Source organism: Monopterus albus, unplaced genomic scaffold, assembly GCF_001952655.1.
Source record: "Monopterus albus unplaced genomic scaffold, M_albus_1.0 scaffold236.1, whole genome shotgun sequence".
Classification (NCBI taxonomy): Eukaryota; Metazoa; Chordata; class Actinopteri; order Synbranchiformes; family Synbranchidae; genus Monopterus; species Monopterus albus.
This window is the reverse complement of record NW_018128116.1, coordinates 228,523-251,368: the sequence shown is the minus strand read 5'-3', so window position 1 is coordinate 251,368 and position 22,846 is coordinate 228,523. Positions and strand designations below refer to the sequence as shown.

Here is a 22,846-nt window from a genome sequence, read left to right as displayed (position 1 = left end):
AATCAATCAGAGTTGGAGTGTAGCTTTATGCCCTTGGTCGTTAAATTTAACAGCCTTTGTCCTGCTTCACCACCACACCCCCTATCCTTCATTCTCCACGGGTGATTTTTGGTGCCCTGCTTATCAGCCCCCATTCCCCACCAACAAAACAGGCGCCTGCCGGGAGACCTCCTGAATCCACATGACAAGCTCGCCAAAGGGCCGTCCACCTCATGATTATCAGAACCACCCGCAGCCCGGACGCTGTACCAGCCTGATTAAATTAGAGCTCATACATGCCACTTGCTCTAGGTGTGTGTGTTTGTGTAGGGGCTAAGCAAGGTACGCAAATATTCAGAAGCATCTCATTTTACTGATTTATAGCACTTGACAAAATGTGAGCGAACTGACCTTGAGGCCTGAAGCTCAGGTTAAAACTTTCTTCTAACAAATGTAGAGGTTTTCCTTATTAACAGCTCAGTCACTTCAGCTCTTTCGCACAAACACACACATCTTACCATTTCATCATTACAAAGGTGAAACACTCAAGTTCATTGTGTACCTGTGTCCACTTGCGCTGCCTTGTGAAGACATTAAAGCTGCACCATTAAATATTTTTGTATGTAGCGCTGATCCAATGTGTAATATAAAAGAGGTCACTCATAAAGCGTCATCATCCACTGGCATTATCACCCTACTCTGCCACTGCCTTCATGGAGCTTTTTAGCCCCTTTAGCTCATCGTTTTGGTTCTTAGGCCCACTAATTCTGTTAGGCAGTAGTTTTCAGAAATAATGGCTCTGATAAATTAACTGTACGCTACAAGCCCAGCACCAAACTGCGAGATGTGACTGACACTAAGCAGCACCATTAGTCTCAAACCTGCCCAACCATCATAAAAGTAGCCCAGTTCTTTGTTGTAGATGCCAGACGGCCCAACCATCATAAAAGTAGCCCAGTTGTTTGTCAGACAGGGTTTATCAGTCCACCTAACATTTTTCAGCCTACTTGTTAAGACGATTGGAGTATAGCATGATTTTGTTAACCCAAACTCTCTGTTGCAATAATGAAAAATGATCTGTATCGACAAAAGTAAAGTACAACAAACTGCAATGGAAAGACGCTCAGTGAATTAAACACAAATGAAAATTCCACAGTTCCACAACGTTCCTACAGTTTTAGGTTTGCCTGGCGCTCTTTCTTTTTAGGTCATCTAGTTGCACTCTCTTCTTCTGCAAAGATTTAACGGCACTGGAGAAAACAATCAGCACCACAAATAGTTATCTCAGTGACCCAAACCCTACAGCACGCTAGCCCAGTTTGCCCTCCCCCGCCCATTAATGGAGGTGGGCAAACAAACCGGAAAACAGGTTTTAAATATGGGTGGTCGTATCAGCCAGTCATGTGCATCTTCTTTTGCCAATTTCCTCTAAATTTGGTTACAATTTGCTTGGAAGGCCCCTTACTGTGTGTGGAGCAGTCAATCTCAGTGATACTGACTGGGGGCTAAGGGACTGATTCAGTGAAACAGAGCCTATATAACTAACAACCAGGGAAAATTCCCTGATGGTACAAAAAGAACAGTAGTAAATTATTACAGTCCATGAGAAGCCTTTTTACCTGGCCAGTGAAATAAATAGTAGTCCAACGTTGTGGAAAACACAAAAGACATTTAAAATTTACAACCAGCTGGTTCAACCAAGTGGAACATTTATCATCTGAAGAGTAAGATGAGAGTTCAGAAGTGAAAGACTACTGGACTTACATTCACAGGTGACCTGAAACAGGACCTGGATGTGTAAGTAAGAAAGTTTTTGCTAACACGGTAGCCTTAGCAGCTTATAAGATGTGGTTACTTCTACTTATTTGCTTACAGTTGTTTTCTACTTCCCCACACCACTAGATTTTTAATACCACTATGAACTAGCTATTGAAGCACTATGTCACGGCTGATGCGAAGGGTCAGCTGCAGTTGCAGTTGCAATTCCTTCACAGAAGGAGAACTTCCATCCCGAGTTCCATTAATCTGGACACTAGTGAGTCAACTATCTAGCATATATTGTGTTTACAATGCACCCATACAACTGAATAACTATAAACTTAAATACACATCAAGGCTGCATTCCTAGACCTCTGAGCTGCACATTACAAACTCGGTTTAGTAGACAAGCACCATTCAGAGCCACAGGAGAGAATATGTAGGAAACATACAGTACCAAACAAAGCTAAACTATCAAGCCCCCCTGGGGGTGGTAATATTGTGCAATTTTCTCAACCCCAAAACCACAACAAGAAGCCGCAGCTCTCTGTAGATGACATTAAGGCATTAAGTTGTTTGATGCTTAGCTGCTAGTGAATGTAGGATCACTGTGGTGTTTCAAACTCATCTGAAACTCCATCTTCTCTGCCTTAAGGGGACAGTAATGTTTTAAATGAGCGCATCCAGAGTGAAGTACTTGCTTGGCATCTCTTCTGCAGAAACTGCATTCTTGTTCCAGCTGACGTGGGACCAGCCAAAAACCCCTTTCTCATTAAGGTGAAGGACCCAGAAATACACTTACAATAAATGCCTGCTTAGAGGAAAAGCCTATTAGTAGTCACTTAGTAGTCATGTCATCTTCTTCCATGTGAGAGACGAGTGAAAAAGACAAACAGTGATAAGAGGATTTATAAAAGAGTTTGTGGTTGTTTTGTGTGCAGATGAAACTGTGGCAGAAAAAAGGCTGCGTGCCTCAGAGAGACTTAAAGAAACCACAGCTGTTGTGTGCGCTGTGTGTGAAAGAGAGGGAAACCGTGTGTGTCTCAGATAAAGTGTACATATTTAATGTGAAACTCAAGAGTTTGTGAAGAATGTGAAATTTGTGTGTTTTTTATGAAGCAAATACTGTAGCAGAGAGGGGAGTGATGGAGAATCTTATCTTCTCTGGAACAACGAGAGAAAAAAGTATCTCAAGAGAAAAGCCTTAACTTAAAGTACACACAGTAATTACTGAAGTTGAGTCGAAGCCCTGGGGTGATAATTTTCTCTCCCTCTCTCTCCCCGATGTATCCCCCCTCCCTTTATTATCCCTGTGCTTGGTAGTCTTCTTAATGTGCAATAAACACAGCTACCTGTAAACTGGTTCTTCTTCAGCTTATGGCCTGTTTCGTTTGGAAGTAGTAAATGAGAGGTACACAGATGCCTTCAGAGACGACAGCTCAGTTGTTGGGTAATGCCCCAGAGTGCTATTTACTGCTCGGGCTCTGAAGAACAAAAAAAAAAAAAGAAAACACTAAGTATATAGACTCTTGTGTCACACTTCCAAAAGCTTAAGGCCCAAAGCTGTATAAACATACACACACACAATATATATAGGTATCTACACCCAAGAACAAGGCTATGGGGGTGCAGGACTGGGCTATTAAAACTTCAGCACTGACAGGAAATAGCCCCTATACGCAGAGCGACATAATTGACTTCCCAAAGACAAAAAACAGCAAACCTAAACACTCCTAACAAGTAAACTAGGCGAGCTCCTGGGCTGCTCTCCTTGCCGCTTCTTGGACGAGCTGTGCCAGACGGTCTGCAGAAAAGACGGCAGCTCTGCCAGGTAAGAAAAAGGCATCTGCTCCAGTTTCTCTTGTGTGTGTGTGTGTGTGAGAGAGAGAGAGAGAGAAAGAGAGAGAGAGAGAATGTGTGTCCGCCTGTCCAACCACCCCCTCTCCCAGTGACGAGGTACCGCTTCCTGGCCCGAGCCCACTCGGCTGGCCGCCTTCCTGCCTTCCCGCTGAGTGAGGCCTGCTTTCGACTCTGCCAGCTGATGGCTAAAAAGGGGGACACAAAGTGTTTGTGGGGAAAGAGGAACTTTGTCTGTGTGTGTGTGTGTTTTGAGAGAAATGGTTTTTTGGTTAGACATTCAGACCAACGCCATTTCAGTTCTGAACATCTATTTTATGAGTGTGTCAACATACAAGTAAGCTTAACTAACTTTCTATAGGAAAAGCATGAGCATTAGCATTTAATGAGGTAATATACAGTATGCATTCACTGGTGGAAAGTAACTATGTACATTTACTCACTTCAATTACTTACTCTTAAGTACAATTCTGAGGCATCTGTACTTCACTTGAGTATTTTCATATTCTACTACTTTATACTTTCACTACATTTTAGAGGCAAATATTGTACTTCCACTACATTTATTTGACTTTATTTACTGGATACTTTTCATGACCAGATTAATAATACAACGAACACTATAATCATAAGACTTTACATACTGCTGGGTAGCTTGTAAATTTTCCACCATGAATCCATCAAGTCATTCAAATTCTAAGCATATAAGGCAGTAAAAACTAGCTCCCCTTTTACCAACTGCAACAACGAATGAATCCATTAATTAAAGTCCAGTAATACAATATACGTTCATGTGTAATGGTTTATTCTACATAATAAGTGCTTTTGGTATTTGAAGTATATTTGATGCCAGTACTTTTGTACTTTTATTTAAGTAACATTTTTATGCAGGATTTTTACTTGTAACAAAGTATTTTTACACTGTGGTGCTTTTATTTAAGTCGAGAATCTGAGTACTTCTTCCAAAACTACAAACATTAATGATTCCTATTATTGAACACTTGTCAAAGATAAACATTAAACCTGACAACAGCTATACAGTCGTCATAATATGGTTACAGTGATAATTTGAAGGTGTCCGGGAAAGTAAAAAGTTGATGCTGACAGCAATTTGTAGCTAATTCAGCATTAATTCACAGATTAAACACTATAGTGTGATATTCTTAAAAGCTACGTGCATGCATGAAAATTACACAATGTCATCAGCAACATCATTTGTCTAAAATCACTACTGCTCTCTGTTCATATTTTGTTAACTTATATTCATTTTTAAGACATCATACTTATTTATAACCAGTTTCCCATAATGCTCTATTGTGTAGATATGTTCTGAGACCAACAATAGTTGTCACAATACTGCTACTGAGGTGTTCAGCCAATAATTGTGTGTTGTTTTATTAGGCACCTGTGGAACATTCATTACCGAGAACAGTTGTTGTTGCATGCTGGTGAGAACAGAGTTGATGAGGTTGCTCTGAAGACATTTTGGGGCAGTGTGCGCATTGTCGCAGGACTGTTCCATGTGAACTGTGATTCCTACAGTCAGTTGGGAGCGAGGACGTGGGCCGCTACGTGTCAGTGTGTGCACACGGATCTTACATTTTCATGTTATATTTGGATGAACGTGCGAGTAAGGGTCCTACTGTATATCGGAGTTTTGTGTGTGACTAACTCGGTAAGTGAGCAGCGGCTCGTTTTAACCCACTCCCCTCTGCCGGAGTCTGCGTCAGCCAAAATCTATCTATGGCGGCTCGCTCATCCTCTGCCACCCCCACATACAGCCTGGCTCAAGACACACTCACCAGTTCCCTGGGTTTAGGTGCTGCTCTACTATAAAAGTGGTATTACTAGGAGAAGCACTAAAATAAGCAAATGACTGGCAGCATCTTTTCTCAAACAGTCAGACCATCTGGTGCAGAAGATAAACATTCAACATGAACTTGAGAATAATTTCTGTCAAAATTAGCACGGTTTAAGTAATCAGTCTCAGTCAGCATCTCAGTTCACTCCGCAGCAGTAAACTATGTCAGTCAGCTGTTGGTCAACAAGCGAGCCAGCTGACCTTTCGAGTGTTAAGATGTTACTGGTTGGTATCAGGCTTTCAGACTTCTAATTCACCCTTAGTGCAGGAGACTCACAAAGAATTGTGGGACACATAGCAACCGTTGCCAGTATCCGCTTTCAGTGAATGATGCTGACAGCTTCCAGCCCTCATTCAGTGGCTAGCTGCTCCTTCACTGGTATTTATAGCTGCTATTGATCGAGAGAGATTTGGCTGAGAAGGAAAAGCAGCACTTGAGATTTAACAGCGGCCTATAGAATAGGCTTAGTGTTTCTAAAGTTGTGTGTGTGTGGTTGAATAGAAAAGCACAATGTATGTCATAGTCACCTACAGAGAGAGTGAGGCAATCCTTTGTTCCTTGTACACCGTTGCTCTCCCCCATTTCCCCTCCATGTGAACATGAAAATATTCACATATTAACAAAACTCTGTCGGTTGTCGCACTGTCCTCTTCAAACTAAAAACCCATCAGCTTTAGCAGTCCCTCCGCACTTAACATTGAGTCACTCGATCAGTCCTAGCTGGTGGCTTGACTTACTGTAAGAGGCTGCTATCTGAACACAGACTTGCCAGGGCTTTCTGTTTAAGGATGACTAATCCTCTAGAGCTTGGGGTTTGACTGAAGACTTCTGGCACACAGGCAATCAATTGCAGATGCAGAGGTGATGCAATTCACTTTCAGGGAAACTGGAGGTGGTCGCTTATTGGAATAAAAGTGCATGTATGCATGATTTATGGAAGCAAGCAAAACACTCCACAATGAAGGGAACAAAAGCTTTTGTAATATCTGTGTTTGACCTCGTCTGTGCAGATTCTCAGTCATCCAGGTCAGAGTAAAATGAAATGACCTTAGAAAGATCAACTGGACTTAGATTTCTAGATCGAAGACGTTTCACCTCTCATCCAAGAGGCTGTGTTTGACCTCCTGTACTTTTAAACATGAGCAGACTGAACTGAATGTGGAGACTTAACAATGACACTTACACAAATATACTGTAGTTCCTGTTACTGTGTGGGTAAGGCTCTTGCCATTAGGTGGTGTAGTGGTAATTACTGTTATTATATGTAAACAGTGGTGCAGCTCCTGTAGGTTTGAGGCACAGCACTGCACAGTCAGCAGCAACAAAGTGACTTTAATCACAGACAAGGAGGTCCTCTGGCCTAGTTCAGCTTTTACACTTGTCAGTCAGCGCACAGCATCAGTAACACGTTTCTTTGTTTAAATTTGGAGATGCAAATGACAAATAAACAAAAGGGAAAACAAAAGTTCACGCACCGGCTTGTCATCTTTGATTTATCCAACACAGGTGCAGCTAATAATATCAACTACTTATTAGCAACACCTGCGTATTGTCTGCTACGTCAAGTCAAACTGCATAATGTATATGTGGAAGGCCATGCAATTAAATCTGCATTATGTAAAAAGTGTAGCCCACAGTGCAAAACAGTTATTATATGTCTGCAGGGGGTGGACAGGTTAATGCCCAGTGCTAATGACACAACCATTATAATATCAAATGATGACATTTCTGGCTCCGGGTTGATTCCACCCAGCTCTTCTCAAGTCCGGCTGAAGATGGAGGAAACAATGTCCAAACACCCTCCGTCCTCAGGCTAAAACCTAGCAGCTCTTATAGTGAACATGAGATTGATTACACTTCACTAGATGCTTCTGTTGAATTTGGTCCTCAAACTGGGCACTTTTCTCATGTTGACATTTAGATTTGTTTGGAGTAAAACGCAGTGTGCCAGGTAGCTGTCAGTGTTGGAATTTATTGGCTGCAGATAGTGATATAATGGCCGTGTAGTGCGGAACTACATTAAGAAACTGCACACTTTACTTCAGGTGGAAAGAAAAGATAATGTGATCTTTTGCTGAGATATTCAGCCATTAGTGGGTCTATTTATTTTCTGTAGAAGACACATGGGAAGTGGAAACACTGCATTAGTCTTGATGTGTTATTTAAAGAGCAGTAACATTTTTCATTATTGAGTGATCTGCTACTAAATTCTAGATTAATCGATTAAACACTTTTATCTCCATAACATCAAAAAAATGCCCATACAATTTCCCAGAATTAAAAGCGACACACTACCTGCTGAAGTGGCGCACAGCCAACTTTTTTTTCCCACCAAGTGACTCAGATCTGATTTTCCCACAGATGTGTAAACAAACCAAATCAGATTTTCTCATATAATGTGGTCCTAGATCCGACTCATATCTCTGACCATGCAACCACTGTCAGAACTGTCAGATCAGAATCATGTGATTTTGTTTTTTACCATACCCCTCCTCTGCACCATTCAGTGTCGGCACCTCACGGATGGGTAAAAACAAACATGGAGGTGAGCAACAGCAGCAGCCGGGGTCGATGGAGAGACCAGGAACATTTATGGAAAAGCTTGTGTTTAAGCCGAACCAGAAGGAACATGTCATAACTGAGCTGTTTGTGAGGACACTGCATGATTTGACGGTCGCACATTTTGTTACTATTCTTGTACACACCTGGCTGACATTTCAGTTAAATCTGAACACGTGTGACAAATTCAGAACTGGGCATCAAAGGCCTGTAACGTGAACTTCTATTGCATAATGCCTTTTGATTAAAAATGGCTAAAAGAATATTTAAAATAGTTCATTTTCTAATACTCATCTGGTTGATTAACCCACTGACCACAGTTTAAGCCCTTTTCTGCATTAATGCCCCTTTTATTTATTTTATTTTTTTTACTCTTGGCTGGTGCAGCTTTAATCTTCCATACAGTGAGTAGAAGTGACAATGTTAAAGTAAGCTGTACAGACACCAGAGGCGTTTCTCACCTGGCCAGTGCCTGGACCTTAGCTGTGTGTCTCTCCTCCAGCTCTGCCAGCTTCTTCTTCAGCAGATCAGTTTCCTGCCTCAGGCCAGCTGAGTGCTCCATCTCTCCATCCAGCAGGCTGCGAAGAGACCTGCCCACCACAAAAGTGGATCTTACATGTTTGTGTTCAAAACAATGCAGCTTTCTGTCCCGATCAGCTTCAAGTGGTACCTCCTCTGTATTTAGCATATTAGCTGCTGACATTCTGGCAGTATTATTTTCATAAACAGCAGATCAGATAAACATTTTTAAGCTTCATTAATTGGTACAATAACTGGATGAATCACACTCAGCTCGGTCATAAAACACTTATTCAACACACAACTGTGACCAGATTGCTGTTAATTTAATATCCCAAGTATAAATCACAGTTTATCAAAACACTGCTTGGCAGAAGATTCGCATTCATCAAGATTACACACAAATTTGTGTTAAAATGTGTTTTCGGTCACTCCAGCAGAATTTTATGTTTTGTATTTTAGCAACTGTTTAGTGAGTACAAATTATAGTCTTTGGCAGGTTATTAGTAAAAACAAAGCAACTGTTTCCTGCCTCAACTGAGCACAAAAAGCCTCAGGACAAAAAGAAAACAGGCTGACACAATTTCCACAGGAAGGTCATTTGATATCTTCTTCTAGTCTGAGAGTGTGTGTGTGCATGTGGGTTTGCTGGTTTGTGAGCAGTAGATAAGGAGAATTCATCCTAACGTACGTGTTTTGTTCCTCCAGCTCGTCCTTCCTGTTCATCATGGCTACAATGGCCTGGCGCAGCTCCACTGCAGAGAAGAGAGAGCAGGGTGAGGCTTCTGCACATGAAACTACTTCTGCTACGTAAAACACACACAGACACTACACACAGCAATATGCATAAACTAATAACCTTGTGCTTTCAACTTCAGAAAAGACAAAGCCCCACATTCACTCTACACTCGCTGGAATAATGTCGTACTTTTGCTCCAGTCCTGAGATGCTTTGATGAAATCAGGCTGAAGCTACACAGAACGAGATCTGACTCACAGAGAACGGGAGTTTTACTGGTAAATCATACTTCTATTGTAGCTATGATAAAACACTGAGGAAAGAAACTAATGCAAGTTAAACCTGTGGGAGGAAAACACTAGTTACCATTTCTATTAAACTATATATCAAGAAAGTAGGAAAGCAAGCTCTACTTGGCCATTACTGTGTGTTTCAGCTACACAATGTGTCAGACAAGCACACACACGCTAAATGTCAATTAAGTTAAAGCAATTACTCGTGTAAATGCTGTACCTGTCATTTATATTGGGGCTTCTCAAAACTTGTCACTGTAATAGTTTCATAAACTACTCAGTTGATCAGCAGGAGCTCATGTTCAGCCCTTTGAAAACGTATTTCTATATATCTTAAAATGTACGACAGATATTTGCCCTGAGAAAAACGAAACTCTGGAAGGCTGAGTTTCCAACAAAGCCACACAAAGTTTATTTTATCACAGCGTTTTCCAGAAATCATCACACAGAATGACGTAATGTTGTGTTAAAACCAACAGTTAACTTTAAAGGAGCAGATTTGAGCTTCTCCAGTGCGACAACTATCCTTTATGATTACAAAGTGGCTATCTTTTGGTTTTGGACTGTTGGATAAGCAAACCAAACAACCTGTGTCACCTTGGCCTAGAAACCCGTCTTAGGTTCTTTTCACTTGTTTCTGACATTTTACAGACTAAACAATCAGTGAAAGCGCTGAGATGTAAACCAGTGGCATCCCTACTTGTCTTTTGTTGCTGTAGATACTACAAAGTAGGTACAGCCAGCTTTGGTGTAAAATTCTCAGCAGCCAGTGGAACAGTATGTGCTACAAGCCAAAGTCTGGATGCTAACGTGCATTCTAATGTTAGCAAAGTATTGGGCTGGGATCTGTGGTAGTACAGTGACTCATCTCCATGGTTACACATGGAGGTATGCATGAAGGTTTCAAATCCCCTAACTAGGTTGTTACCAAAAATAAAAACCATGAGACAAGGAGTTAATCTCCCCTGCACCTTGCATTCCACCATTTATACACACACACACACACACACACACACCCAGAGACCACGGCTCTCTTCTCATAACTAATGTAGGGTGTCGATGTAGCACCAGAAACAAGTAGGTCTCATCCAGCCCCAAGTCGAGTGCCTGGTTGGAGGAGGAGGAGAAAAGATGAGGAGCAGGAGTGTGATGAAGAGGAGGAGACAGAGTAGAGGAGAAAACAGAAAGTCCATCATCTCCACACCAGCACGCCAGAAATAAATGTGACCTTCAGCGTAACCACGAGTCCACAGAGAGTGCCACAGCCGAGCCATAGAACCAGGCACACCTGTCCTCACGGGGGGGGGCATGGATAAATTACAGTGTGTGAGTCTGTGTGTGTGTGTGAGAGAGAGAAAGAGGGTGGATATAAATATGTGTGAAGCTTTGTGCTCATATGTCTAAGAGCTACCTTTGCTGGGAAGTGTGTTTCTCTGTGTGTGTCTCCACCAGAAGCTATAAGCATTAGCTCAACTGTTCCATTAATAGACGCCATGTAATCGAGGTGCCTTGTGAATTACAGACTTTATACTATACACTCAGCGGAGTGCTTGGCCTCACACATAGTCAGATTCGGATGGAAATCACAGAGGGAGAGCTTTCATCACACACTTCTGCTTCTTCCTCTCAGTTTCTCCCACACACACACCTTAAAAATCCTTCATGTTTTGCATTGATTTTGTATTGTGCATGCTTCACAAAGCCATAATCATGAAAAAAAATGTTATTAGTGGTTTTTACTATTCCTTTGTACTAAAGATACACATACTGCAGTGATATGCTGCTAACGTTTCTGTTCATGGCACAGCTGATTACTGGCTTGTGTGAGTATATGAGTCAGTTAACGGCTAATTTTGATTCCAGATTTAACCAAAGAGCTCAAGAAATTTTGCACTGGGCTTCTATGAAGTTAGTGAAAGACTGATGCTAACAAACAGAATAGTCAAAGCAGGAGAGGTTGAGATTTCAGGATTTTTTTTTGTCTCCAATATGAGTTAAACCCTAAAAACACTGGATACTACATTTCCCATCTTCCATTAGAAGAAAACATGAGTAGTGCAGAGTCTTACTTGCTCCTGCCTTATCTTCATCTTCCTCTATGGTTTCCTACGTTTCCCATGAACAACTCCGCATCAGCTCCAGGAGAACGTGGCTGTACTTGCTGCCTTGGGTTATGTGAGTAGGCAGAGGGAGAGCAAAGCACCAGAGCCAGTGACAGTGAGAGCAAGAAAACGAGACTTTTCCAGTCGAGAAAAAGTCACAGTCTTTTACTCAAAATGCTAAATCTGTTTTGCATTCTGGTCTACTGAGCCGACGTCAGGTGTAGACATTGGTATCCCATTCTGATTTCTGGCTGTCAGAGAGACTGGAGAAAAAGCTCTTTGATTCTATGGGGCTGGCATCAAACCAGGTGTTAACAGCAGTGTTACTTTGTTTCACACAGAGTTTATCTTGTTAACCATAACCTCATCCTTGACTGAGGTCTGCTGTTTTGCATCCTTCAATGGCCTCACAAAGCTCTGTGCCTTGAAGACTCTTTTCTCTGCTTCTATACCAGTGATTTTTAGATTCCCATCTCTCTCCATGACCTCATGAGCTCCTCTCACTAAGGGCTAATAGATTGGATGATGGCTCAGTCCAGGTGCTTACAGGCAGCTCCACTCACCTTTCCTCGCCTGGCTCTCTCTCTCTGTCTCTCTTTCTCTCCCTCGTTCACACACACACACACACACACACACACACACGATCCAAGGCACCAAGCAACATCAGTGTGAGCATCTAATGGTCTAAGCTCTGATTAGCGACAGGGTACTGAGCAGAACACCAATCACACACACACAATGCTCATCAAGTTTTTTTTTTTTTTTGAAACTGAAATTTTTATCCACATATGAAAATCTCATAGCTGATGTAAATTGCAGGAATTTACCCAACCTGCCTTCCTCTGAGGGGAGCAGATGAGCGTATATATATAAGCTGAGTAACGTGGGCACACACTGGACCAACAGTGCCACCTGCTGGATTATTTGCTATGATGGAGATGTGGAAAAGAATGGAGCAACATCTTGGTGCAGGACTTCACTCATAATTAGACTGCTTTACCTACACTAATCAGCAAGTTTGATTTAATTTGTTATAGACGACAACAGTGGTGAAACTTCCAGAGAAAGGCATGTCAGGACTTCCAAAGGATTCATTACAGACTTCTTGGGAATATACTCTGAGGTTGCCTTCAGATAAAGCCTCGGGAGGAGGGGGGAGAGTCAACAACTGTAATATTTGATGTCACATCTAATGTGAATCATTGGTAGGTTTGATTTAATTTAACCTCAGAATTACAAAGAACTTAAAACATTTTATTTCCATGGTTTCCTATGTTCTCCTAGAGAACGTGGCTGTACTTCAAATTCTGTAACTTCAATTTCTGACAATTCTTTGCCTATACAAAGATGAAGTCTTATAGTAGTTTTGAGGGGAGTTGCAGTTGCTAGATTTTCTCTGGAAATTTCAACATACCCATCACTCATGAGAAATGAAACCTGCCTTGTTTATGTTGCATGTTCAACCCTTGTTTTTTGCAGCTGAAGTGATCCAACTGCTACAAGAAGAGACACTCTTTATTTGTCATGATGTTGGCACCCATGAGGCAAAATCCACGATGATTCATTCCACAGAACAGGTTGGAGTTCAACCCGAACAAGAAAAGCAAGAGAGAGCGACAAACAGTAAAAGACTGGCGGATGGGACGAGGAGAGACACTCACCCACTGTCATGGACTCGGGCAGACCAGATGTCGGCAGCACGCCGGAGAGTGAAGCCGACTGCGTGGGTGGACTGGACTCCATACTGCAACGCATGAGAGGAGGAAGTCTGTACTTCAAATGTATTAGAATTAAATCATCATTTACAAAGACAAAGCTGCAACACAAAATTAGGATGCCTGCCTGTTTATACCCATGGCGCTGATGAATATTTTGACCCTGCACTGCACAAAATTTTCACAACAATACACTTCTCTCGCCTGAAACGGCAGCTTACTTGAATGTTAGATCCGATCTGCTATTCTCATAGTTTCCCAGCGGTCCTGTTGAATCACACTGAGCATGAAATGCAGCTGTATCCTCCACAGAGCTCACTGACAAGGTAAAAGTAAAAGTGAAAGTACAGGGTAATAGAGAATGTCCCTGAATTTTATCTGCTGTCTAACTGAGCCCTGCACTGAAGCCATAAGCTGCTGTTGTCAGCAGTAAAAACAGTCAAACATAACAGAATCTCAAACTGTAAAATGTTTACTGCTAAAGGTGTTCAAAAGATTAAATATCGATTTGGCACAGTGTGGCTCAGGAAGTGCTTCTAATATCCTTTATTTATCTGCTTGTTTTTGTACATCCAGGACTCTTTTGATTTGGTACATTTCCTACCTGGCTGAGGGTCTGCAGGGTTCACAGGAATGAGGATGTCTGAGCTGCTGTGGTCGGTCATCACCTGCAGAGGGCTCCACGTGGATACACTGGACAGGCTTCCCACCACCACCCTGAAACAAACGGATGTTAATCTCATTCAGTTTGGTTTGTGGCTGTTCCCAGAACAGTCAGTGCATTTCACTCCTATTCTGACCCATAGGTCAGCTGTTGACGTATTACAGCCTCAACTGCACAACACAATGTATAGCCCATTCCAGTCGTGTTCAGAGACGGACACTTCAGGGGAAGTAAACACGAAGTCGTATAATGTTACAATAGATTCCCTGGGTAAATCCCAGTTCCCTACAAACCCTGATGAAGGCCACAAGCTTAAACATGTTGTTCCCACAATTAAGTCGTTTAACATATTGTAAGTGTTGCTAGAGTTTAGATCTCTTCAGTAAATCCCAGTTGCCTTAATTGCATCCATGTCTCCCACAAAGGATATTCTGGTGCATTCTCACTCATGCCTCCTTCAAGCAGCCTTTAGGACATCCTTCAAAAATGTAGATCATTACCACAAGGTTCGCGTCGAGCGAGGATGGAGGAATGATCAGTTAAGGCGACTTGGGATTTACCCAGTGTCCTATAACTAGGTTTAATTTTCTACTGCTTTGACACGACAAGCTCTGAATGAATTAGCTTTACGATTAAAGGACACCTTTATTTTGCCCAGAGAAAACTTGCTCTTGGATCCTACAAATCAGCTGCAGGAACCCATAGGCTGAAAACTCAACAAATAAAAACAGGGTCAAACAAAATATGGGCAGATTTTAATTTTTACTGTTTTTTTTATAATCATCTTTTTTAAGTTCATAAGCATTGTACTGGAAACCCATCAAGGTGAGCCCACAGTAATTTCTGTCAGAATAAATAAAAAAAATGTGAAACATCTCTATTTATAGTTTTTGCAACCTTTTCTAACACTGAGCTGAACTCAGCTGACTCACTGATCAGAGCTGATCCTCTCCTCTTCCTGGGTATGTGCTCTGGGTTTGTACATCTCCTCCTCTTCCTCTTCGTTGTCTATACTCTTACTATCAGGCAGAGGGGCTGCAGTTATGGGAGCTGTACGTGAGGGATGGGGGGAGCCCACCCAGCTCACTACATCCGTCTCAACTATGCCATTCTGGGCTGGCGACTGGGAGAAGGCCGGCTCCAAAGGATCTATGCCTTCATCCACGCTGCTCTGAGCAGGAGCAGCACGACCTTTTCTGATCATGCCCATCTTCTGGGAGTCCTCCTCCCCCTCCTCCTCATCCTCTGCCCCACCATCCAGATCATCATCAAAGGAAATGATGTTGGTGATCTTCTTTTTCCTCCGGCGCTCTTTCCTCAACCCCGAGTCTGAGCAGGCAAAAGATGAAAACGAAGTGAACAAACACCTCAGTCTTCACACCGAATTAAGTGAAACTAAAATTTATTTGGTACTTTACCCTGTTTAGACCAACTCCGTCCAAATGTTCACACAGTTTAGTAACAGTGACGTCATTAGCAAGTCTTCTACAGTGAATAATCAGCTTCTTACCTGAGGAGCCAGTGCCTCAACTTTCATTCTAGTAGAAAGTTTTACAACCACACGGTTTAAATTTAAAACCTCTTATTCATCCCAGTGAGCAGAACATATAGAGAGAAAATGGAGCGAGTCTTCCTGATGGAAAGGACTGGGGCAGGCAGCTAAATGAGGTCAAACACAGAGGCCGACATTCTGGAAGTTTATTCCTTTCATGGGGGATTTCATTACTGCTGAAGCTCTGTGCTGCAGACGCCTTGTGTTGCTTCCACCAAATTTGTTCTACCGGAGCATTCGTTATGCAAGCTCAGACTCTTTGTGATGGTTGTGGGAAGTAAATAGCCACGTGCTGTATCAACAAAATACAGCACGTGTCCATCCTCTGACACATTCTTTCATGTTAAAAGCAGTGGATCATGCCAAACGGACAGGTGACAAATGAAAGGACCCACCAACATAAAGCGTCTTAATGAGATGTTGGTCCACTACATGTCACCAGAGCAGCTTCAGTGCTCCCTGGCACTGACTGTACAAGTCTCTGAACTCGACTGAGGGATGAACTGATTTGGTGTTTTGATGATGGGGCAGGAGATGTTTTCTACCACGTCACTCCAAAATGAAACATTTTTTATTATATGGAAAATAGATTTCTGCATGTTTTCAATATATCCAATGAATCATAGAAGTAATCGAGAGGTTAATCTATTATTAAAATAATCACTAGCTGCAGCCCTAATCTGGTGACTGTGACGGCCACAGCATATGATTCACATCAAACCACTCAGTGACCCCTCGTGCCCTATGGATGGGGGCACTGTCATCCTGGTAGAGGCCACTCAAGGGGAGGACAAACAGACAAAAACACTTTTCAATACGATTAAATAGTCCTGATAGTCCTGTCTGCTTGTCAATAGTTGAAACAACACAATCTCAACAAAAACAAACAACATATTTAGCATTTCTTGGCAAACAATATTGTGGATTATTTCTGTCACATCAAAACAAACGCTGCTGTTTCCTACCAGCAGAGGTGCTGCGTGGCAAAACCGGTAGCGGGTCTGAGGTTCCGTTCACTCTGGGGGTGAAGCCGGGAACCACGGCCGTGGCGGTGCTGAGCAGGCTGGTGCCCCCCTGAGTCGACTCCTTCCACAGGCTGCCGATGCCCTGCGTGGACTCCTTGAGAAGGTGGGACACTGACGAGACCCCTCCTCGCATCACCCCACCATTTAGGTCGCTGTTGTCAATATTGATGGCAAACAGGATGGAGTTCAGACCTGAGTGCAGCAGAGAGAGAGAGAGAAACCGTAACTCATTACAAAACAGGCCTGTTTTTGAGCTTCTGCAAAGTGCTTGCTAATCAGTTCTGGGCATACACGACTAAAGCTGGCAAGCTAAAATAAACTCAGGCTATCTGCCCATGTATGACAAGGGCGGAAAAGCTCTGGCATAAGATCACTGCTACATATTCTTAATAATTTAAAGTGTGTGTGTATCGTAGTTGTGCTCATCGATAGTTCAACAGTAGGAGCACAGAAATTAGCATTAATAGCGTTAGGGCTACAATTCTCAGTAAACCCAGCTATGCTTAACAAGAGAAGTGCACAGTCAGTTATAACTAGGGGTTTAAGAAAATATTGATACACTTGAGTATTATGATATTATGTTTTGTGATACTCGATCGATTCTCAACAACACAGTATAAATTTTTAATCAATAGTTCACATGCCAAGTAGTGCGATGCTGTTGGATGTTACAGGGACTGTGACAAATGTAAATACAGATCTCTGTTCTGATAGGATAAAAAAGTTTATGTTTTACAGGAGATTTTATGCAAATGAGGGAGTGTTGCTCATTTTATAAGAAAGTCACTTTCGGCTTTTCCGGTTTAGGGGTCACCACAGCGAATCGTCACACTGACGAATCACATGTTGACATTTGGCACGTGTTTGACGCCGGAAGCCCTTCCTGATGCAACCCTGGCTAGAACCAAAAAAAACACAATTTATGGCCTTGTTTACAGTATCGTATCGGATTCTTGCCAATACACAGCCCTAATATTAACATTCTAAATGTTAACATACCAACTGCAACACAGTGTCATGCTACCAAAATACATTTTAGCACACTCAAATTACCACAACATCAGGCTACAATTATGCTAATGTTACATTATACAATACAAGTGCCTGTTAATGTGTGTATGCTTTGTCAGCTTCAGTTGTGCTTTATAACCTGCTGAATATGCATGTAAAAGACCGACTACGTTAGCATGCTATGTATGTATAACATGGTATTATTAGCATGTTAACAGGTGTGCACATCCCTTTGAGGGATATTTCAAACACTTTCTGCACCATGCTAGCATAGTGGCTAAAAATTTAGCAATTTCCTACAACAGTCTGGATCATAATATGTTTATGTTACAGTTACCTATAATTAAAACACAAAATCACCTGCAGCCATGGTGGGGAGCATACTTGCCCTCTCTTCATCAAGAATAAAAGCCCAGTCTTCATAGTAAATTCTAGAGAACAAATAGGAGGTAAAGTCACATCTCTAATCAGGACAAAAGGAGAAAATCCCTGAGGAAATAACAGCTGTGCAGAGCATACATGTAAAGGTTACTTATAAAAAGACCATGCAAATAAGATTACACTGAAAAGTTTTTCTTGTGTTATGAAAATAGAAATATCTTTGTTGCTAAGTTATTAAATTACAGTGAACAAGGGTGTAGTAATCATCCATAAAAAATAAAATAAAAAACCTTCATTAGCCACACACAGACACACAGACGCTGGACTAACCCCAGACGTGAGCGATCAGCCAGCAGTGTGTGCAGGTAGCGCTCCAGCGAGTGCTCGTTGAGGGCACAGCGCAGCCAGGCACGACCTCGTCCCAGCTCTGAGCAAATGTGGCGTAGTGAGTAGAACCGCTGAAGCTCATGGCGGTTCAAATGCTCCTTCACATAAAACCAGAAAGTCAGCTCTGGAGGGGACATAACGAGGAATGGATGGATGAGATGGTGGAAAACAGAGGTGACAAGGAAGAGAGAGATGGCATAAGTGGAGGGAATGCAAAGAACCGAGGGAAGAAGGGATGTAGACATGATAAATAGGAATAAAAGAAAAACCAATGGTAAAACCACTTCTGGAGTTTCAGCACATCTTCACTGTCTCATTAACAAATATCCACAATTCCTTCCACACACACACAGCTCCATCTTGACATTCCACCTGTCACCTCTCCATATTTTGCACTGATCTCAGGGCTCACAATCCTATTATTTTCAATAACAAAAGGTAAAAAAATAATAAAAGATATTTTTGCATGTACATTTTTCTAAGGCGCGGTACAGTAATTATTGGGAATGAGTCTTTTTTTTTTTAAATAAACTTAGCATACAACTTCAGAAGGACGGCGTCTGCTATTTCTGGCTTTGAAAGGGGGTTTGGCTTCATTAGGGAGCTCCAAATCCATGAGTTCAGCGACAGTGCTTTCTACTAATTGACTGTGAAATATGGGAAAACGTCAGATATGCTAATGGTTATGTGGTGAAAGCCATTATGCAGTTCTTATCTGTGTGAAATGAATGGCTGCAAAGGTCTTTCATATGATACCATAGAAACAACTTAATAAAATGTGAAACCAATATCTCTCCAGCAGCAGAATGGTCAAAGTTCTTCATGGAAATACTGATTCCCAACCAGGAATACTTGTACAGCACTTGCTACAGAGTACGTGGAAAGGTGGATGATATACAAATTATAGTTTCATTGAACTTTATCTTATATTTACTTTATAATATTATAAATATACTTAATATTTACTTTATTATATTTTTAAAAATACGCCCACATGTTGAGCCAACTATAAACCTGAACACCAAAAGTTAAGGCTAAGAACATATGAAAATCGTTACCAAGTGAGCAGAGAAACAAATACAGCCAGTTAACAGAAAGTACTGGGTGAAAAAGATAATATATAAATGTTCAGCATACCTGGTTAAAAGTAACACACTTAGCTAGAAGTAATGATAAACAGTCTAAATAGTTAGCTAAAATCAATGTATAAAAAATCTGAACAATTAGCTAGCTAAAAGTAATAAATAATAAAGATTATATATAGACAAACCAGTTAGCTAAAATGATGGATAAGCAGCTGAAATAGCTAGCTAAAAGTAATGAATAAACAGTAAAAATAACTAAAAATAATCAATAAAAAGTCAAAGTAGAGGTTTATCAATAGGTAAATAGTCAAGAGTTGGCTAGCTAAAAGTAATAAATAATAAAGATTATATATAGACAGTCAAACCAGTTAGCTAAAATGATGGATAAGCAGCTGAATTAGCTAGCTAAAAGTAATAAATAATAAAGATTATATATAGAGACATGACTAAATGAAACAAGTCCATGTAGTAGCAGAACAAATGCAGGCTACTTTTATAGTTAAATAACATCCAGTTTAAGATTAATTCAAATTTACACATGTAACACGAGGGGAACCACTGCCATAAATGCTCCAATTCCCAGCAGCAACAAATAAAAACATACGACTTCTACAGTGAGATCAAAATAGTTGGAATAAATGAGGAGTATTTATTGATTTGATTTGATTTGATTTATTCTTCCAAGCATGTAAAGACAGTTGATATGTCAACACACATAATTTTACACATAATCCAATATCAATTAGCTTATACCTAGTACATGCTTGAATGGAGTAGGAAGAAGTCAGACTTATCCAGTCCTACCCCCTGACATCATCTTACCATCACTATCATGACAGACTAGCTGGCAAAATTCAGCACATTCATGCAGCCTACTTTTTAGGAGTGCCAAGTCACCGCAGGTATACTTCCTATTTCTGACTATGACAGAGAGGCACAACAGGTGAACAGAGCAGGGAGAGTAAAAACAGGGAAGCAGAAATCTGCCTGTGTTTGCCTCTTTGAACTGTCAGCCCTATATGTAGTCTATCCATCTGTTCTCACGCCAGGTTGTGTCTTAGCCTGCAGCTTGGAGCTTCCCACTGATACATCTGTGTCCTCTGACCCTCCATGACTTCCAGAATAACAAGCCAAGGTACCCTGTGGCAAGGTGTCTCCTTTTTCCAAGGTAAAGGTTAGAGGCTAATATAAAGTTTCTGCCCTGATTTCCAACTTTAGACGCAAGATTAACAGACGGTGTCTCTTCGTACAGCAAACCAAACAACCATACTCTAATTACTCTATTGCTGATACAGTGTTGCTACATGGTATCAGCGGTAGAGTCCTTCAGTTACTTGGCTCCACTATCTCCCAGGACCTGAAGTAGACATCCAACATCAGGACCATCACCAAGAAGGCACAGCAGAGGATGAACTTCCTACATCAGCTCAGGAAGTTCAACCTGCTCCAGGAGCTGCTGATACAGTTCTACAGAGGAATAATCGAGCCTGTTTTCTACACTTCTATCACTGCCTGGTTTGGGTCAGGGACAGACTTCAGTGGACAGTCAAGACTGCAGAAAGAATCACTGGTGTGAGCCTGCCCTCCATGGAGGACCTGTACACCTCACGGGTCAAAAGGAGGGCAGAGAAAATTTCTCTATTTGAACACACACACTGTTTATTCTTATTCTCATTTTTATTGCTCTACTTTTTATTTGTATTCTCATTGCCATTTTCTCTTCCTATTCCAGAGCCTCCACTGTGTGGTGCAGGGGATGGGAGGTGTTGTTGTTACTTTGTGAAGTGGTGTGAGGAAAATTGGTCCTGAACACCAGTAAGACTAATGAGATGGTGATTGATCCCCAGCGGAAATCACCAGCACTCACTCCAGTGAGCTTACAGGGCTCAGATATTGAGATTGTGGACACCTTTAAATACCTGGGTGTCCACCTCAACAATAAACTGGATTGGACCAACAACACAGATGCCCTGTACAGGAAGGGCCAGAGCCGCCTCCACTTGTTGAGGAGACTGAGGTCCTTTGGTGTGTGTGGGGCACTCCTTTGGACTTTTTATGATATGAAAATGCATGGTTTATATGCACATACGTAAATTCTATTCTTGATTTTTTTCTTGAATAATTTATGCTGTCTTAAAATCTGGAATTTGTTTATCAAGATATGTGTGTGGTGATTGTTCTCATGGTGTTATGTTGTTTGTTCTCTATTGCTGCTGAAACACTGAAATGTCCCCATTGAGGGATCAATAAAGTACCTACCTACCTATTCCCCTAAACACATTGAGAACCTCTATACCAGAGTCAAGTTCCTGTATGTTCAAACATACTTGGCAATTAAAGACCATTCTGACTGAGTTAAGTAGTATACCTGTCTCTGTCTTGCTGCTGAGGCCTGCAGCCTGCTTGAGAGCAGCAGCGGTGAGGGCCAGACCCCTGCTTTTCCTCAGGCCATGCTGCAGCACCACTTCAAACTGCACACACAGGCAGCTCACCCTGCAGAGACAAAGACAAAACCAGCTGTACTGTATAGAAAAAGAAAAGAGTTCATTCAGTGGTCATAGGGAACAGGACATGTGCAGTGATATAAAGAAGCAAGTATTACTGTTTATATGTTGAAATAAAGAGGAAGTCAACTTTAACTGCTTTGAAACTTGAAGACCACAAAGTATCATAAACATTAAAAAGTAGTTTCTTTTTGCCTAAATGTTATTAAAATGGTCTGTTTAGACCATTTGCATTTTCAGATCATTTTCTTGTGAACCACTGACCCTCGAACTTGTCATATTGCCAGTTCACTGCACAGAAGAAGCTGACTAAAGCACTAGGACCTAGAACTGTGACCTAGAACTGCATTACACACACAGGGCAAACAACCTCTTGGTGCTGAATAAACACAGATATAAGAAAACAACTTCTTGGTAACAGGCTGTTTCTCTTACCTGCTGTCTGAGTCTGTGGCGATCTCTTTTCTTCCTCCAAAGCGGATTTGGCACTGAAAAGATATGACAGGAATGATAATGGCTGCCTAAGAGATAATTCTTTCTTCTGGGTTTTCCTGCTAGACTCCACAAGCACATTCTAACACTTTACAGGTCTAAATTTTCTAGAGTAACCGCAGAATGTGTTTTTACGGACAACACCACCGATGGTATATCGACAGAGTATATTTGTATACTAACCAAAGGCTCATTCAGAGCTTACTTTAGGATCTTATCATTAGCATCTTCACCTGCACAAACGTCCCCGTCTTGCTCCCTATAATGGTTGCTAGCAGAACCCTTTTTTTGAGTTAACAAATGTCTCTGACTTGCGGCACTGATCTGAGTGTTGGTTTTCATTTCATGTTAGAACCTAAGTTT

The 22,846-nt window shown here is 41.5% G+C and overlaps 1 protein-coding gene across 1 annotated transcript in view; it reads right to left on the bottom strand.

The window, feature by feature from the left end:
- snx29 (sorting nexin 29) overlaps positions 1–22,846 on the bottom strand; it is a 126,685-nt gene that overhangs the window by 102,203 nt on the left and 1,636 nt on the right. Inside the window, exons 3-13 of the mRNA XM_020620398.1 lie at positions 22,427–22,479; positions 21,856–21,980; positions 18,346–18,526; positions 17,995–18,065; positions 16,564–16,815; positions 14,979–15,375; positions 13,987–14,099; positions 13,604–13,700; positions 13,329–13,411; positions 9,226–9,289; positions 8,477–8,605 (exon numbers count right to left, since the gene is read on the bottom strand). Coding sequence (XP_020476054.1) covers positions 8,477–8,605; positions 9,226–9,289; positions 13,329–13,411; positions 13,604–13,700; positions 13,987–14,099; positions 14,979–15,375; positions 16,564–16,815; positions 17,995–18,065; positions 18,346–18,526; positions 21,856–21,980; positions 22,427–22,479 — 1,565 coding nt within the window. The remainder of the gene's footprint in view (positions 1–8,476; positions 8,606–9,225; positions 9,290–13,328; positions 13,412–13,603; positions 13,701–13,986; positions 14,100–14,978; positions 15,376–16,563; positions 16,816–17,994; positions 18,066–18,345; positions 18,527–21,855; positions 21,981–22,426; positions 22,480–22,846) is intronic.